The sequence below is a fragment of the Haematobia irritans genome, chromosome 3 (assembly GCF_050003625.1).
Source record: "Haematobia irritans isolate KBUSLIRL chromosome 3, ASM5000362v1, whole genome shotgun sequence".
Lineage (NCBI taxonomy): Eukaryota > Metazoa > Arthropoda > Insecta > Diptera > Muscidae > Haematobia > Haematobia irritans.
The window spans coordinates 107,862,830-107,882,491 of record NC_134399.1 but is presented as its reverse complement, the minus strand read 5'-3'; the positions used below and the strand labels follow the sequence as shown (position 1 = coordinate 107,882,491).

The 19,662-nt window shown below is 32.0% G+C and overlaps 2 protein-coding genes across 3 annotated transcripts in view; one reads left to right on the top strand and one right to left on the bottom strand.

Moving 5' to 3' along the window:
- f (espin protein forked) overlaps positions 1-19,662 on the top strand; it is a 368,923-nt gene that overhangs the window by 26,058 nt on the left and 323,203 nt on the right. The gene's annotated exons all lie outside the window — the stretch shown is intronic.
- LOC142231786 (3'-5' RNA helicase YTHDC2) lies at positions 5,268-18,930 on the bottom strand. The gene is made up of 3 exons (XM_075302423.1): positions 18,138-18,930; positions 8,980-9,187; positions 5,268-8,914 (listed from the first exon to the last, which is right to left on the bottom strand). Exons 1-3 carry the CDS (start codon positions 18,741-18,743, stop codon positions 6,249-6,251), a joined length of 3,480 nt encoding a protein of 1,159 aa, XP_075158538.1. The 5' UTR covers positions 18,744-18,930; the 3' UTR covers positions 5,268-6,248.

Below are 19,662 nucleotides of genomic sequence, written 5' to 3'. Positions count from 1 at the left end.
AATTATTTAATTTCTCTGTACCGTGGGAGTATTGATTTAAAAATAGTTTAGTCGTCGACATTTTAAAGAGACTGTTAACCAATTTTTATTATCGGGTTTCTCACAAAATAAGCAAGTAAACCAAAATGATACTGACTTTTTAACTTGGTAGGGGTATATAAATCTTATGGTGTTGTAAAAATGAACTAAACTACAATGTTATAGATGAACTAAAATTTAAGAAAATTATAAACTAGACAAGTTGAAAAAAATCTTAAGGGCTAAATCATGGTCAATATTACTACAGTTTAGTTCATTTTGCAATGGAAAAGGGTTCACTGTTTTTTCAGTGTATATTCTTTAAAATATCTAATATTTACATGACATTGATAGTTAAGCTTTACTTAAATAAAAGGGAGATCAAGAACATGTCGCCTTTTCAGTCTTCTTACTTCATCGGTATCATCTAACAAATTAATTGCTAATACATTAGAGTGATAACTTAATCTATTCATATAATTACTACTAAACTTTTTAATTTCGTCTTTAACAAGAGGAATGTTGAGATCTTTGTGAATGTTGTTGTTGTTGACAAACCAGGGAGAGCCAGTAATAAGCCTCAAAGTTTTTGATTGGTATCTTTGAAGAATTTCTACGTTGGAATTGCTGGCAGTACCCCATAATTGAATTCCGTAGGTCCATATTGGTTTTAAAATTGTTTTATAGAGCAGAACTTTGTTATTTAAACTTAGTGTAGATCTCTGACCTAACAACCAATGCATTCTTTTTGTTTTAATGTTTAGATGCTGCCTTTTCATTCGAATGTGCTCATTCCAAGTTAGTCTTTTATCCAAGTGAAGTCCAAGATATTTTACAGAGTATGCTGACTCTATTACTGTTCCATTGAATACAGGTGGAGGACATTCCTTTCTTCGAAGACTAAATGAAACATGGCCAGATTTTTCGGCATTAACCTTAATATTCCACTTTTTGTACCATTCTTGCATTGTATTTAATTGGTTTTGGATTTTTTAGTAGCCTTTTTGTGACATTTATTAGTCGCCAATATTGCTGTGTCATCTGAGTACGTTGCTAATGTTACCTCATCCATTACAGGCATGTCAGCTGTGAAAATTGTATAAAGCACAGGCCCAAGCACACTGCCTTGAGGAACTCCAGCTTTAATTTTTCCAATTTCTGACTCAATATCATTGATGCTAAATATAAAGTCATGTAAATATAAAGTCATAAGCAGATAAAATGGTGAGGGTAACAAATGCTTAACAGATTAAGATTTTTGTTCTAGTATTTAATAAGCAAAACCTAAGAAATAAAATTTTGACAAAATTTTCTATAGAAATAAAATTTTGACAAAATTTTCTATAGTAAAAAATTTCATCGATTATTATTAGATTATTTTTGGCACGAGTGGCAATCGTGCCCGCAAACTAAACCTGGGGGTCCATCCAATATGGCCCATTTGTAATACCATTCGACCTACATCAATAACAACTACTTTAGCCAAGTTTCAAGTCGATAGCTTATATCGTTCGGAATGATTTAATAAAACGGAGGGACCGACTAAGAATTTCACCACGAATCAGAATATATACTTTAAGGGGTCTGCGACCAATATTTCGATATATTACAAACGGAATGACAAAGTTAATATACCCCCAATCTTATGGTGGAGGGTATTATAAAATATTCGAACATCAACATATTGGCTTTTGTCATTGAGCTAAACACAGAATCGGACAGCGCTCAGTGATTCTCAGTGATAAGAGACTGTGGTATAGCAATGGACAGAATAGTCTATGTGAGCATGAGATATCGGTCAGCCACTATATCTAACCGAACATCTGGACCTAAATAGTAATAATTCTGTTATGGCCAAATCGAAATAAAACACATATATGCCATTGTTTTGTTTTTAATATTATACAGTGTAAAATGTATGAATTTATTCGAAATATGATGTCAATGACGTTTAATATAATTCACATAAGTCTTACTAGAAAAAAGAAACTTAAATTTTATGTATGTATAATTATATATCAAGCATTAAGTTTGAATAAATATTTTCTGTGTACGTCTTTGTTTTGTTTTGTATGTATTTGTTTGTTATATTGGCATACTATTGCATTGAATGTATCGCAGTATGCGAGCGCATATTCTAATAATGATGTGTTTGTTTTTTTTTTCATATATTTGGGCTTATTACTAAAATGCATAAAAGTAAAATTAATTCAATATGGGAGGAAGAAATATAGGAAACAGAAGTTAAAAATTTCGAGAAATTTGCAAAAAAATAAATATAAATAAATATAGAATTATAGACCTGTAAATATTTTACAAATTCAAAATTATAAGCAAACATCATTCTACACTTGTAGCAAATATTCTGATATTCTCATATTATATTACATAAAACATTTCAATTATAACTTTGTTTTTTTTTTCTCTGTGTAAATACTTCGATAATACTTTTGCTTTTTTCTAAGGTTTGTTGGGTGTCTGTGTGTGTGGGTGTTTGTGTTTTATGATAAATTAAAGTGCTTTATATGATTTGCATTTTATTCAAATATTATCTTAACCACAAATTAATCAAGTCCTTTTACAATCGTACACAATAGCTAACATCCAATGACCATTGTTATTAGAGTCAAAAGTAATATAGTGATACATTTTTGTGTTTTCTAACACATTTCTTTTATATCTTTACCTTTATGTCAAGATTAAATGATATTTTAAACTAAATATTAATAACTATATATATATATGGGATATTCCACGATAATTCACAAAGTCAAAGACAAACATATTTTATTTTTCTTAAAAACACCAAATTTTTTTAATGTACTTTAGGGCCAAATATAGAAAAAATGTGAGTAAGTGTTAAAGATTCTAGGTAACACGGTTGACACAAGAACCCAAAATAAAAAACTAAAAAAAAAAATAAAATAAATAAAAAATAAAAACTACTTATTTTTCAAAATTTTATTTCTATAGAAAGTCAAAACTCAAAAAAATAAAATAAATAAAAAATAAAAAAATAAGAAATACTTATTTTTCAATTTTTTTTTTTTCAATAGAAAGTCAAAATTTTATTTCGATAGAAAATTTTGTCAAAATTGTGTATAGAAAATTCATCACAATTGTATATAGAAAATTTTGTCAAAATATTGTTTCGATGGAAAATTTTGTCCAAATTTTATTTCTATAGAAAATTTTGTCAAAAATTTATTTCTATAGAAAATTTTGTCAAAAATTTATTTCTATAGAAAATTTTGTCAAAAATTTATTTCTATAGAAAATTTTGTCAAAATTTTATTTCTGTAGAAAATGTCAAAATTTTATTTCTATAGAAAATTATGTCAAAATTTTATTTCTATAGAAAATTTTGTCACAATTTTATTTCTATAGAAAATTTTACCAAAATTTTATTTTGATAGAAAATTTTGTCAAAATTTTATTTCTATAGAAAATTTTGTCAAAATTTTATTTCAATAGAAAATTTTATCAAAACTGTCTATAGAAAATTCGTCACAATTGTATATAGAAAATTTTGTCAAATTTTAATTTCGATCGAAAACTTTGTCAAAATTGTCTACAGGAAATTTTGTCAAAATTTTATTACGATAGAAAATTATGTCAATATTGCCTATAGAAAATTTTGTCAAAAGTTTATTTCGATAGAAAATTTTGTCAACATTTTATTTCGATGGAAAATTTTGTCCAAATTTTATTTCTATAGAAAATTTTGTCAAAATTTTATTTCTATAGAAAATTGTATCAAAATTTATTTCTATAGAAAATTTTGTCGAATTTTTATTTCTATAGAACATTTTGTCAAAATGTTGGTTCTATAGAAAATTTCATTTCTACAGAAAATTATATCAAAAATATAGAAGATTTTAATGAAAATTTTGTCAAAATTTATTTTGATAGAAAATTTTGTCAAAATTTTATTTCAATAGAAAATTTTGTCAAAATTGTCTATAGAAAATTCGTCACAATTGTATATAGAAAATTTTGCCAAAATTTTATTTCGATAGAAAACAAAAATTGTATATACGAAAAATTGTATACAGGAAATTTGTCTATAGAAAATTTTGTAAAAATTTTATTTTTATGGAAAATTTTGTCAAAATAGTCTATAGAAAATTTTGTCAAAATTTTAGTTCGAAAAAAATTTTGTCAAAATTGTCTATAGAATTTTTTTGTCATAATTTTATTTTTATATAAAATTTTTTCAAAATTTTATTTCGATAAAAATTTTTGTCAAAATTTTATTTTGATAGAAAATTTTGTCAACAATTTATTTCAATAGAAAATTTTGTCAAAAAAAATTTGTCACAATTGTATATAGAAAATTTTCTCAAATTTTAATTTCGATAGAAAACTTTTTCAAAATTGTTTACAGAAAAATTTTTCAAAATTTTATTTCGTTAGAAAATTATTATCAATATTATCTACAGAAAATTTTTTTAAAATTTTATTTCGTTAGAAAATTTTGTCAAAATTTTATTTCTATAGAAAATTTTATCAAAATTTATTTCTATAGAAAATTTTGTCAAAATTTTATTTCTATAGAAAATTTTATCAAAATTTATTTCTATAGAAAATTTTGTCAACATTTTATTTCGATGGAAAATTTTGTCAATATTTTATTTCTACAGAAAATTTTGTTAAAATTTTATTTCTATAGAAAATTTTGTCAAAATTTTATTTCTATAGAAAATTTTGTAAAAATTTTATTTCTATAGAAAATTTTGTCAAAATTTTATTTCTATAGAAAATTATATCAAAATTTTGTCAAAATTTTATTTCTATAGAAAATTTTGTCAAAATTTTCTATAGAAAATTCGTCACAATTGTATATAGAAAATTTTGTCAAAATTTTATTTCGATAGAAAATTATGTCAGTATTGTCTATAGAAAATTTTGTCAAAAGTTTATTTCGATAAAAAAATTTGTCAAAATTTTATTTCGATGGAAAGTTTTGTCAAAATAGTCTATAGAAAATTTAGTCAAAATTTAATTTCGATAGAAAATTTTGTCAACATTTTAGTTCGATAAAACGTTTTGTCAAAATTGTCTATAGAATTTTTTTTTTTCAAAATTTTATTTCGATAGAAAATTTTGTCAAAATTTTATTTCTATAAAAAAATGGTCAAAATTGTCGATAGAAAACTTTGTCAAAATTTTATTTCGATAGAATTTTTTTTTTAATTTTATTTCCAATTTTTTTTTAATTTTATTTCGATAAAAATTTTGTCAAAATATTATTTCTATTGAATATTTTTTATTTCTTGTATCAAAATTGTATCAAATTTTTATTTCTATAGAAAATTTATGAACTACCTCGTTTTCAAAATCTGCCAAAACATCAAAAATTTTACCAGTCTACCAAAAAGCAAAAAATTTACCTTTCTTGGTAGAATTCTACCAACTGTGGCAACCGTAAACAGAACCCAACAATTTTACGAATTTACAAAAATTTTTACAGCACCGGCTGTTGTTTTTTTAGCATCCTTTAAATTAAATTTCATTATACTATAAAAAAAATTTAATAAAAATAAATTAATTTTAATGACATAAAATCACTGCAAATTAAATGAAATGAAATCAAGCTTAACCCTGGAAAGTCATCCTTATTTTTTATACACTAACGTCATCCTTCGTCATTTTGCTCTTATTTTGTCATAATAGGAAATAGGAAATAATCCGAAAATAAAATAAGTCAATATATTAAAATGAAATATTACTAACTATTAATATTAAATAATCCAAAAAAAATCTTCAAAAATTACTCAATGTATTTGGACCCTAATATAAAGTATATGCTTATCTATTGGCCCATTCTATAGAATTTTCGTGGAACTCTAGCTATGCATATGTGATTTAGCTCAAATTCTAATCTCATACAAACAAACTATTTATCTCATCCTGTAAATATCTCTATAAGTGTAGTGGGTGTACGTTTGTGGTTACAATATATATGTATATATTTGTTTGTTTTTTTTTTGTTTTTTGTCAATTCATTCATTATTTTTTCTCTTGCGCTGATTTTAAACTACTTAAAATGCTACCAAAAACTTGAAAACGATATTAACAAATATTGTGCTTTGGAGAAAATGGAAACAAAACAAAAATCTATTAGAAAACCAAAAAACAACAAAACTGTAGACGAATCGTGGTGAAATAACAGCTCCGCCTATTCTCTATCACCACATTTACATCGACGTTTTTGTAGAATGCTGCAGTTAAACTGAGAATTTCAAAGCTGATGTACTAGTATTCAAAGAATGCAATAGTTTCTGCAAACAATAGGCTACATTTGATGTATTCGAATTGGGTCCAGTCCTTAGGAATGCCATAAATTGGGTATGCAATGCAATACGCATAAGCAACAATAGTTTGGCATCACTGGACGATAGCTCAAATTTGATCCAATTATCCAAGGATAATACAGTTTTACTATTGGCATTGCTTAGCGATATGTTTTCCAATGTCTTGGCCAATTTCATTTGCAAAGCTTCGAAATCATTGGTAGGTACAGGAGTATCAAGGGATTTCTCAGATGTATCAGAATCGGTATCACCCCCGAAATCGTCTCCATCATCTTCGTCATCATCGTCGTCGTTCTCAGCATCATTGTCCTCATCATCGTCATCGTCATCATCGCCCAAGCCTCCATTATTGATAACCTCACAATCACGACCACATTGTAGGACGATCATTAGTGATGGGACCACTGTGTTCATATTAATTGTACATGTATTGGAAATCCTAGATTTTTCATAGAAAACAATCCAATCGTGAGGCATTTGATTAATGAATTCCTTCAAGTGTTTCTTTCCCGGTGGATTTAGGGAAGACGATCGTTGTAAAATCAATTGCTTCTCCGCTCCACAAATTAATTTATAGCCTTTACGATCTATCAATGCCACATTGGGATAAAAACCGGCCACCAAACACAATTGGATCATATGCCAATCATTGTTGAACATTTTATCCATGTAGTTGATGTTGAATTTATTTTTCATCACATCATTGATTTGTTTGCGGGTGGCACAAAACATTTCCATGGCCGAATGCGAAAGGAAATATTTATTGCAAAAATCTCTAACTTTGACGGGGTTGTTACGGACATTCATGTAAGCCTTGTGCAACGATAGTATGCCCATTTGATCACTAAACGATTGGCCGGCAAAGGATTTGCGTTGAAAAGATGCCTGACCTTGGGCCGACCTGTCCGAGGGCAATATGAAGGGATCCTTAACCGAGTGATACGAGCATATGGTCAATATGGGATCATAGCATTTCAGGAACACTCCATACATCAAACATTTACCCAATTGTACATCCAATGGTATATCTACCAGATGTTTTCCAAGTTCCGTTACCGATTCATCATCTCGAAAAACTCCCAGAATTTTAAGTTTCCTTAAAGCATTTTGAATACTAAAACTGGAAGGGGGATTCAGGGATTTTTGTAAATACTTTTGAACTTCACATTTGGGTTCCAGGGTCTTGGCATACAAGCATATCTCGGTTAAGGGGATACGCATAAATTCCGGTATACTAAACTGAGGCATAAATTGATACTTGGCCAAGGAGTACAAACGATAGCAAACCCCATTCTGAGTACGTCCAGCTCTGCCAGATCTTTGGCAAGCATCAGCTTGAGATATCCATATCGATTGCAGTTGCGACGACTCCGTTATCGAATCGTAAGTGTTCATTTTAACCTTACCCGAATCTATGATATAGGCCAAATCGGGAATTGTTATTGACGTCTGACCAATATTGGTGGATAAAATTATCTTTCTGACGGGATGCTGCTGCAGGGCTTCAAATTGATCCTTGGAATCCATTTGCCCATGAAGTATACAAAGTTTGTAAGTGCCTCCGGGAAATGTACTCTGAATCAAATTTCTCTGTTGCACAATGTCATTATAGCCGGGTAAGAATACCATTATGGCTCCCGGATGGGTACTACGATAGAGACCCTCAAGCAAAGACAAAATCAGATCATGATCTACCTCATTGTCATCGTTAAATTGCTGTTGATAGGCCAAGAGCACCTTTTGTTTCTCTTTGTCTTGTTGGCTCAGCTCCTCCTGCTGCTTTGCCCGCTCCATACTGCGCGATGAACTCATAACAATTTGCAAACAAATACCATCCTGATGAAGCCGTGCATAATCGATGGCCTCATATCCATCATTGTCACGTATCAACACATTGGCCTGCCTCTGAATGGCAAACTGGACAAAATTGGCCACATTGCATTTACAAGCTGCCATCAAAGCTGTTATACCGCTCTCCGAGTGACCGGCATTTATATTCATTCCCTCACTTTCAATGTAGTACTGTATCTGATCGAAAATTTCATGTAGCTCCTCACGAGTCTTAATATCCCTATTGTCACAGCATTGTTCAATAAGGGTGTCCAACAATTGCTGTAAATATTCATCTTCCAAACGAACAGCTGTTGGCCTTTGGCCCGACTCTAAGATATTATCATTAAACATTGTCGTGGGTAAGGGAAAATTATCATTCATGGAGCGTAAGTACTTCTCCATTAATGCTGTACGATAGCCCGTGTGGTAGAGGATATCTTCCAAGTGATAGATTTTCACATCATACCCTTGACCGGGCACATTTAATACTGGACAATTATCGAAATATTTCGACAACAATTGTATATCCATAGTGGCAGACATTAGAATAACTTTGAGATCTTTGTTTAATTTCAATTGTTCTTTGATGGTGATAAGTGTGAAATCGGTGTTTTTATCACGTTCATGGATTTCATCGATTATCAAATGAGTTACCTTGCGGAAGAGATCACGGACATCAGACATCAAAGAACGTAGAAAGCAGCCCGAAGTGGTATAAATTAAATTTGAAGTTTTCTTAACGCGACCTTTTACAAATAAGAAAATATGAGTATTTTTTCCGTTTTACTCCATATTACGGTGGACTACTTACTTTCCATGCGTATTTGATAGCCCACAGTTTCACCCAGTGGTTCACCTCTTTCTTCGGCCACACGATGTGCCACGGAGACTGCGGCTACTCTTCTGGGCTGTGTTACAACAATGCGGCATGGTCTATTATGTTTATTGGCATCGTTTAGTATGTACTGAGGGACTTGAGTGGTTTTACCCGATCCCGTTTCGCCGTTAACTATGAAGACCTGGAAAGATATATAATTATACACGTATTACATAATACAAGGAAAAAAGAATAGTTTTTATTAGGTTATATATCCTAATTGGTCATTGATTGGGATTGTAATCAGAATCAAACAGTCGTTCGTTATTTTGCCAAATTGCCACATTTTCAAGTTTTCAACTCTAAACCACATAGTGGTCAGGGTATAATAACTTTGATCGGCCAAAAACTGTGCCTACCAGAAATATTAGTTTTAGACCCCATAAAATATATACCGATCGACACAGAATCACCTCCTGAGTCGATCTAGCGCTTGGTGTCCGTCCGCCCGTTCGTCTGTTCATGTATTTGTTGTTCGCAGGATTCCGGTCGCAATTATTAAATGATTTTGATGAAATTTGGTACAGAGTGTTTTTTGGGCACAAGGACGAATTTGGAAGAAATCGTATCAGATTTAGATATAGGTCCCATATATATGCATCGCTCGATTTTGCCATATTTGATATAGACGGCCCCTTCCGACTTTCTACTTTACTCACTTGTTTTTATAGAAAATTATGTCAAAATTGTATTTCTATCGAAAAATTTTGGCAAAATGTTATTTCTATAGAAAATTTTGTCAAAACTTTATTTTTATACAAAATTTTGTCAAAATTGTATTTCTATAGAAAATTTTGCCAAAATGTTTTCTATAGAAAATTTTGTCAAAATTTTATTTCTGTAGAATATTTTCTCAAAACTTTATTTCTATAGAAAATTCTGACAAAATTTTATAGAAATAAATAAATTTTGACAAAATTTTATTTCTATAGAAAATTTTGTCAAATTTTATTTCTATAGAAAATTTTGTCAAATTTTATTTTTATAGAAAATTTTGTCAAAATTTTATTTCTATAGAAAATTTTGTCAAAACTTTATTATACCCTAAACCACATAGTGGTCAGGGTATAATAACTTTGATTGGCCAAAAAATGTGCCTATCAGAAATATTAATTTTAGACCCCATAAAATATATAATATTAGACCCCATAAAATATAGACTCAGAATCACCTCCTGAGTCGATCTAGCATTTGGTGTTCGCAGTATTCCTGAGTCGATCTAGCATTTGTTGTTCGCAGTATTCCGGTCGCAATTATTAAACGATTTTGATGAAATTTGGTACAGAGTGTTTTTTGGGCACAAGGACGAATTTGGAAGAAATCGGATCAAATTTAGATATAGGTCCCATATATACAGTGCTGTTCAAAACTCTTGCAACTAGCCCTACCATGAACTTGATCTGGTTATATTTCCCATAATAATAACTTTTTTGTTTCGCTTCCACTTAAAAAATAATCGTTAGTGAGTGGTATTTTCAAATTCTAATTGGGAAAATGAATTTATTATTTATTTCATCTACCGGGCTCTTAGCTCTAACAGATTACATATATGTATATAATATAAATGGTAATAATAATTTATACATTATTATCCTGCAAAATTTTGAACAATTTCTTCTTAAATATAAACCTATTAGTAGTAATATCCAAATCATGGCAAAAATTATTGAATAAATGTATACACCTACTTAATGGCTCACTCATTCCATAATTAGTTTTATGAAACAGTTCTTCTAACAAGTTGTTATATCTCAATGACCGCAAGGGGGCATGAATAGGTAGAATCGAAAGCAGTTCTTGTGAATCGATTCTTGAATCTAAAATATCCTTGATAAATAATACATTCTGCATTTTTCTTCTATCCTCTAAGGGTAAAATATTTAGGATTTTGCAACGCGTTGAATAATCAGGCATCATATTAAGAGGGAAATGGCTCCTAAGCGCATATTTAGAAAAACGTTTTTGAATCTTTTCAATTCGCCGAATACTAGCATCATAATAAGGGTCCCAAATTACAGAACCATACTCTAAATGAGATCTTACTAATTGCTCATATAATACTTTTAAAGTTACGAAATTGACGAACATTTTAGAGTTTCGTTTTAAAAATCCAAATGAGGAATTTGCCTTTGAAACTATGAAATCAATATGGGATTGAAATGTCAAAGCGCTATCAAAGTATACACCCAGATCTTTAACTGTTGAAACACGAGTAAAAATATCCGAATCATCATATGCGTATTTAAAAATAATAGGAAAACGCTTACGGGTAAATGTAATAATATTGCATTTCAAAAAATTTAAGAGAAGATTATTATTAGCACACCACTTTAAAAGACATGCTATTTCATTTTGAAAACTTACGCAGCCGCCAATGTGGGATATACTTCTATATACCTTTAGGTCATCTGCATATAGAAGACAACTGCTGTGTGAGAAAATCTTAGGTAACTCATTTATAAACAATAAAAATAGCAAAGGGCCTAAATGACTACCTTGCGGTATGCCTGATTTTACATGAATTTGGGTCGAAAAATAATTTTCTAATTTTACATAAAGAACTCTGTCGGTCAAATATAAATGAAGCCATTTAAGTAGGCTGGAATGAAATCCCAAACTACTTAATTTTCTCATAAGAATAGGATATTGAACTTTATCGGAAGGCTTTCCTAAAGTCTGTATATAGTACATCAACTTGCAAACCTTTCTCAATATGGTTTATACAAAAATTAGTAAATAAGCATAAATTTGTAGTTGTCGATCTTCCATGAAAAAAATCATGTTGACATGTAGAAATTGAATTCTTCAATAAATAAAATAATTTATCGTTTATAAGTTTATCAAGTAATTTTGGAATTGCACTAAGTTTAACTATAGGCCGGTAATTCTCCACTTGGTCTCTTCGTCCAGATTTAAAGACGGGGGATATATACGCTGTTTTCCACTCTATTAAAAAATGTCCCCCACGCAGGGACTGGTTAAATATTGTCGTAAGACCATATGCAAAAGGAAAAGCACAACTTCGAATAAAAGATGGAGGTATGAGGTCGAGTCTTGGGCTTGTGTTAACATCCAGTTCGTATATTGCATGTAAAACATCGGATACTGTTAATTGAAGAATTCCAAGATCCGTAATCGCATCAACGTTTTCCAAATAGCTGGTGGAATTATGAGAACTGGTAATAACCTCATATACTGATGAAAAATAAACACTAAGCAGTGAATGGGATGTTTTTATTAAAAATTGATATTTTTACGAAAGGTAAAGAATCGTGTGATTCGACCTGTACAAAACATTTGCAACTATCTAGCACCCTGTAATATTTTCTTCTTTAAGGGCATTATTTTTTGTATTTTTTACCTGTAATAGTTATAAGGAACTATAAGAAGATGGATTAAACGTACAAAAATTGCATTGTAGGAATATCGTTAAGTTCATTGTTTAATTTGGTCATAAACTGATCGCCATAGGCCTTTATGTCCTATTTTTTGAATAATTCGATAAAATTAGCGGCAATAAGCATAATGAACATAATAACAAGTATATACAGCAGTAAGTTCGGCCGGGCCGAATCTTAAATACCCACCACCATGAACCAAATATTAGGGTTTCCTTTGAAATTTCAGGAGGGCTTGAGGACTTGAGGACACTTCCCGAAGATAAATTTAAAGATTTCACCTATGAGGACTATATCAGATTCTGGATTTATAAGAACCATTTTAGTTTGAGTTTTAGAGGAATCATTAACATCTCTTGAAAGTGTGCAAGAAAATTATAAAATAACGTCTTGATTCAAGCAATTTTCATGATCAGTGCGCCTTCTACACCCTCAAGAAGTGAAGTCGGTCTATATGGAGGCATTACCAAATGGACCGATAAAAACTTAATCCGATACACGTTTTTGTGAGCCTAAAATACCAGAATATTTACAATTTCAGGCAAATCACATAAAAACTACGGTTTCTAGAAACCCAAGGAGTTAAATCGGGAGATCGTTCTTATGGGGGCTATACTAAAATATGGACCAATACTCACCGTTTTCGGCACACCTCTTTATGACCCGAAAATACCTCTAGATTTCCAATTTCAGGCAAATAGGATAAAAACTTCGGATTCTAGAAGCCCAAGAAGTAAAATCGGGAAATCGGTCTATATGGAGGCTATACAAAAATATGGACCGATACTCACCATTTTCGTCACACCTCTTTATAGTCCTAAAATACCTCTAGATTTCCAATTTCAGACAAATTGGATAAAAACTACGGTTTCTATAAGCCCAAGACCCCAAATCGGGAGGTCGTTTTATATGGGGACCATATCAAAACATGGACCAATACTCACAATTTTTGGCACACGTATTTGTGGTCCTACAATACCTTTAGATTTCCAATTTCAGGTAAATTGAATAAAAACTGCGGTTTCTATAAGCCCAAGAAGTAAAATCGGGAGATCGGTCTATATGGGGGCTATACCAAAATGTGGACCGATACTCCCAATTTTTGGCACACGTATTTGTGGTCCTACAATACCTCTAGATTTCCAATTTCAGGTAAATTGAATAAAAACTGCGGTTTCTATAAGCCCAAGAAGTAAAATCAGGGGATCGGTCTATATGGGGGCTATACCAAAACATGGACCGATACTCACCATTTTTGGCACACCTCTTTATTTCACACCTCTAGATTTCAAATTTCAGGCAAATTGGATAAAAACTACGATTTCTATAAGCCCAAGACCCCAAATCGGGAGGTCGGTTTATATGGGGACTATATCAAAACCTGGACCGATATAGCCCATCTTCGAACTTGACCTGCCTGCAGACAAAAGACGAGTTTGTGCAAAAGTTCAGCACGATTGCTTCATTATTGAAGACTGTAGCGTGATTACAACAGACAGACAGACAGACAGACGGACAGACGGACATCGTTATATCGTCTTAGAATTTCTCCCTGATCAAGAATATATATACTTTATATAGTCGGAAATCGATATTTCGATGTGTTACAAACGGAATGACAAACTTATTATACCCCGTCACCATTCTATGGTGGTGGGTATAAAAAGCAAAATATCGATGATTTTAAAGTTGGGGTATCACAAAAACGAATTTTATGAAGAGTACAATTTGCAAAAACCAACTTCGTCTCGAGTTATAAACAGTGGATGCACCAAAACTTTACACTGGGGTAGAAAAAAAACCTAAGACTACGCCAAAAGAAAATCATATAATCAAAAGAACTATGCAACAATTCAATCAAATATCATCTAAAGAAGTCAAAAATTAACTTATTTAACTTCAATTTTCACAAAAATGTCTTAAATGGCCTCAGGAGCAGTGGATATGTGCTATATTTTCCTACGACTCAAAATTTAACTTGCATTGATCGTATGATAGAAATTTAGTACTAAGGCTGCAACGAAAGCCGTAATCCAAGAAATACAAAAAGTTACGTCAATCATGGTGGGGGGCCAATATTAGGGTCTGGAGATATTTTTCTGCAAAAGTTATTGGTCCGATTTACAGAGTTGAGGGTATTATGCTGTCGGAAGTCTACAAATACATTTTGTCCCATGTCATATTGCCGTAAGCATTCCGGGAAGTGCCGTTTGCATGGATTATTCATCGCGATCATGACCTCTACTACACGTGTAACGTGGTAAAACAATGGATTTCCTATGAAAAATTGCGGGTGTTTGACTAGCCTAATCAGTCGCCCAACGTAAAAGTCATAAAACAACCTTTGGAAAGCTGTAAAACGAAAAATTGGTGCGAATTTCATGCAAAATGCTTACGAAGTCTATTTGAACCATAATCATAGGATATCATTGACCATTTAATCCTAACCAATGACAAAAAATTGCGCACAAATAATCAAACGGCATAAAAATGAATCTACTAACTCTGTAGGTGAGAGCCACGGTGCTGCAATTGTTAGCATGCCCACCTTACATACACAGGGTTGTGGGTTCAAACCCAAAAAGTTTTTCAGTGGTGGATTATCCCACCTCAGTAATGCTGGTGACATTTCTGAGGATTTCAAAGTTTCTCTAAGTGGTTTCATTGCAATGTGGAACGCCGTTCGGACTCGGAAGTCCCTTGTCATTGAGCTTAACATAGAATCAGGCAGCACTCAGTGATAAAAGAGAAGTTCACCACTGTGGTATCACAATGGACTGAATAGTCTAATGAGCCTGATAACATATACCGGGCTGCCACTATACCTAACCTAACTCTGTAGGTGCAAAACCAAGTATAGCTCCTAATATCAGGCATTTCTGTTCTGATTGTGATAAAAATGCAATAAACATGTACTCCTTAATTTTCATAAATAAGGAAATGCGGTTCATCTCCCAAACCTATACCAATGATGCTTAGCTTTACTAATTCACTGGGGGTGGTTTAGGGTATGATATAGTAGGCCCCGTCCGACTATCTACCTTATTTACTTGTTTAAAATTTAGAAAAGTTCGCTTTGCGAGTTTCTCACTTTTTCTATATTTGGAAGAGGTGGTGTTTTGAATTTTCTACATTATCTAAATTTGCAAAATTCGACTTTCAACTATTTCGAAATGTCAGCCGACATGAATCCGCTTTTCAACTTAACCTAAAAACCATTTCGAAATTTAAAAAAGTCGACTTTTCGGGTTATCAAAATTGGATTTTTTTATTTCCCGATTATTAAAAACTTAGAACTATTTTTAATCTTTAATTTTAAACATTCAGGTTCATCGAATGACAGTACATAAGAATCTCTTTTAAAACCTATTTATAGAAATGAAAAGAAACGAAATATCATATTCGCATATTATTTGACTTTCATTAAAAATCGATTTTGTCTAACATCAAAAATCGATTAGAGTCCATTTTAAGAAACATCGATTAGTCTGTCGTATATGAAGATTACCATTTTTCAACTTTTCACCACCGAATTAAAATTGCTGCCAAAAACTTGTTTAGTTTTTAATTAAATGTACTAACAGCACATAGAAAATACTTATGTAAGGGAAAATTGGTATAAATTGCCCAGAAAAGATGAATATAAATTAACCAAAGAAAAACTTTCGATTGTATAAAACCGTTTCCCAAAAATCTTTCAAATAACGGTAATGTAGCATATACGAAAAAGGGAGAAATATATCCACTATGACCAAATGGATATTATATGGACATCTAGACTTATATTTATAGATTTACGGCCATTTTCATGTAGCTCCGTTAGGTTTTAACTGCCAGTTAACATAAAATAAATTGCAAATATCTTCTCTCCAGTTAACTTTAACTGAAAAATTTTCGTCAGTTAAGTTCCTAACTGGCATATGGAATATACATGCAAGATGACAGCTTCGTCCATAATGCGGTTTAAAAGTTGGTTAGTAAACGGAACACTAACGGAGCTTTATGAAAATGGGGGTTATAGGTTAAAGATAGATAGTTCTATATCCAATGGTAGAAATGGATACTACAAATGGTGGTTGTGATTCTCAAGATATGGCTTGCAAAAATGTGGGGGAGATGCTTTTCGAGAGAAATGCGAACACTTTGGACCGAAGCAAAAAGATGGACATCCAAATTATTTGTGAAATATATATTTTTTTCCGGGTAAAAACGAACATTGTAAAATGTCTTTGGGATTACCAATATATATCCTGCAACACAAAGGTGGCCGTGCTTGCCGAGAGAAATGTGTCCTCTATGGTCATATGGAAGAAATGGGCATTCAGATTTATTTGTAAAAGAAAGATTTTTTAGTCCTATGTATATCCGATGGTAAAAATGGATATTGCAAAATGTGTTGGGGATTCTCATTATATGGCTTGCAAAAATTTTTGCATCCAGATTTATATGTGAAATATAATCCTCTATCCGAATGTGTTTGAGATTCTCACTATAGGATCTACAAAAATGTGGGGGTGCACTCCTCGAGAGAAATGTGTCCACCATTAGCCGAATGGAAAAAGATGGGCATAAAGATTATATATACGACAGGATATTGAGGATTTTTACTGGAGAGAAATGTGTCCAAATGTTTTTACATTGTCATCCAGATTCAAAAATAAATCGAAACGAATTGTAAAATTAGATGGGGTCGTTTTAGAATATCCTCTTTATTCAACACCGGTCAAAGGCTTAACAAACACCCGAGTATTCGAAAAGTCCTTTTCAGTCTTGTCCTTGCCTTTGGGCCAAAAAGAAAGAAAGAAAAATCTATGAAAGTGGGTCTTATTCCTCACCATCGAAGTCCAATCAAAGTCCAATGGTAATAATCTGATCAGTTAAGACCAAGAGTAACATAGTTGTGTTTCTGCCCTTACTGAGGCCGTATTGACACCCATGAAGAAACGACCTTCCTTCAATATAAACCATGAATTGAAACTTCATGAAATGTTCCACATTATTGGACAGAACGATCTAAATTCAGATGATTTTCCAACATAATACATAATATTGCAGTGAAACCATTTAGAAAAGCTTTGAAACACTCAGAAGTGCCACCGACATTACTGAGGTAGGATAATGCACCGCTGAACAACTTTTTCGTGTTTGGTCGAGATTGGGTATGAGCCCACGACCCTGTGTATGCAAGGCGGGCATGCTTACCATTGCACCACGGCGGCTAAAATAATTACATTTGACGAAAAAGTGGTCTTGACATGTACCTACACAATTGAGGAAACAATATTTTTTTTTAATGAGGAATCTTTATTAATTCTTCCCATTTTATCCCTTTTTGAAGAAAAATAATATTATGCTATTGTTTTTCCAATCCTCGAAACATACCAGAAGTCCCATGGAGAAAAATGGATAGCTGCACATCTAATTGAAAGTAGTTTTGAAACATCAGGAAGGTATATACGATGTGAAGCTGAGCTTTTTATATCCAATGGGATGGACTTTCATATACATTTTCAATGCCACATATTTGAAATTAAACCTGACTTATTTGCTTGGTCTAGAAAATTATTAGATTATGCCATATTGCAAACTTTAGACAAAACAGATTACCCCTAAAATTAATCAAACTGTATGTGGATATTCTAATTCATGAAATAAATATCAATAAAAAGAAAGATTTGAATTATCATGACTTACATTATGCTGACTTAACATTTGATTCAATTCTGCCTGATATTGAAATATGGGTAATTCCTGCTTATCTCGATACAATTCATTGCTTATACGTTGAGGTCTTGGTGGTACCATACGTGGTCCAAGTGCTACAGACAGCGATTCACATCGTAGACCTTTGTGCCGATGAAAGTTTGATTGAAGTATAGCTTGATTAGTGGCCAATTGCGATTGTATAGCCGGCATCAGATTCTGCAGCGTGGCTCGTGTGGCTGGTGTTATATTGAGGGATTTCACATCACCCAATGCTGTTAGACGTTTGCGTTTGCTAATGTGCAACTCACGAATACTCTTCGAACCATAGCTTTTACTCTTTAAGCCTCGTTGTGCAGCATATTGATGTAAATATTTACGATGATTGTTACTCAGACCCTTGAGTACAATTTCATCGTCGTTGCTCGCCAAAAACTCGGAAATCTTTACCTGCAATGGTAAACGTTCGTTTTCCGGTATGTTGACCCTTTCCACTTTCTTATTGTTCTGAGCAACGGTCGTAGTGGAGGCATCTTTAGGATGGCTACCACCTGCACCACCTCTTTGTCTACGTTTCTTCCAGGTATTTGTTGACATTGAAGTGAACGCAACAGCGACAAATTTCCGTATATTTTAGTCCAATCTATTTTACAATCTAAGCAAACTGTTCAAATGTTTTTCGAATAGTAAAGATTTAAACTTTTTCTCTGATCTTTTGTGTTAATATTTTTATATAAAAATACATCGAAAATGTCGCGAATCTTACTTTGCCATGAAAACCGAACTGTCAAAATTAGCAACAGTGTTGTCAATATCGTGATTTTTATTTCAGCTATATGACAGTATTTCTGAGTACGAAATTTACTTTTCATTTGACAGTTCATAGTCCCTTCAATAGCCCCTTCTCACACAATGAATATTTCATTTCATATATTTGCTCAATTTCGTAATTTGAAGCCGTAATGCGCTTTACAGACTATAAGTTATTCCGAACGACGACACTCGTGTCGAACATATCCCATATATTGTGCACATTATAAGTTAAGTCCGAATGCATTATCGATACTGCTGCATGTTTAGGGGATCGATAACGCATTTACCGATTATTTAGTCATCGCACACTGTAAGATTCTTTACAAACATCGCCATTTCGTCCGGAATAACTGATAGTCTGTAAAGCGCATAAGGACGATGCAAGATAAATTACAATAGAACTACTCTGTAAAATATCTGAAAAACAATCACTTATTTCCATTTAGAAAGTCAAAAATTGTTCACCACTATACCTTTTACAATTTTGAGTGAACCCAATAAACACAGTTATTTAAATAACTATGTTTTCAGCACTTCATTATCGATGTTATTTAAATAAATTATAAGAAGTTAGTTGAGCTTGGTATTTCACAAAATATAAAATGGCTCTTGTAACAATAGTGATGGCAAAATACTTTCATGTACATTTCATACTTTTTCATACGATTCCCCCATCACAGTTGGCGATTGTTGCAGTGTCACT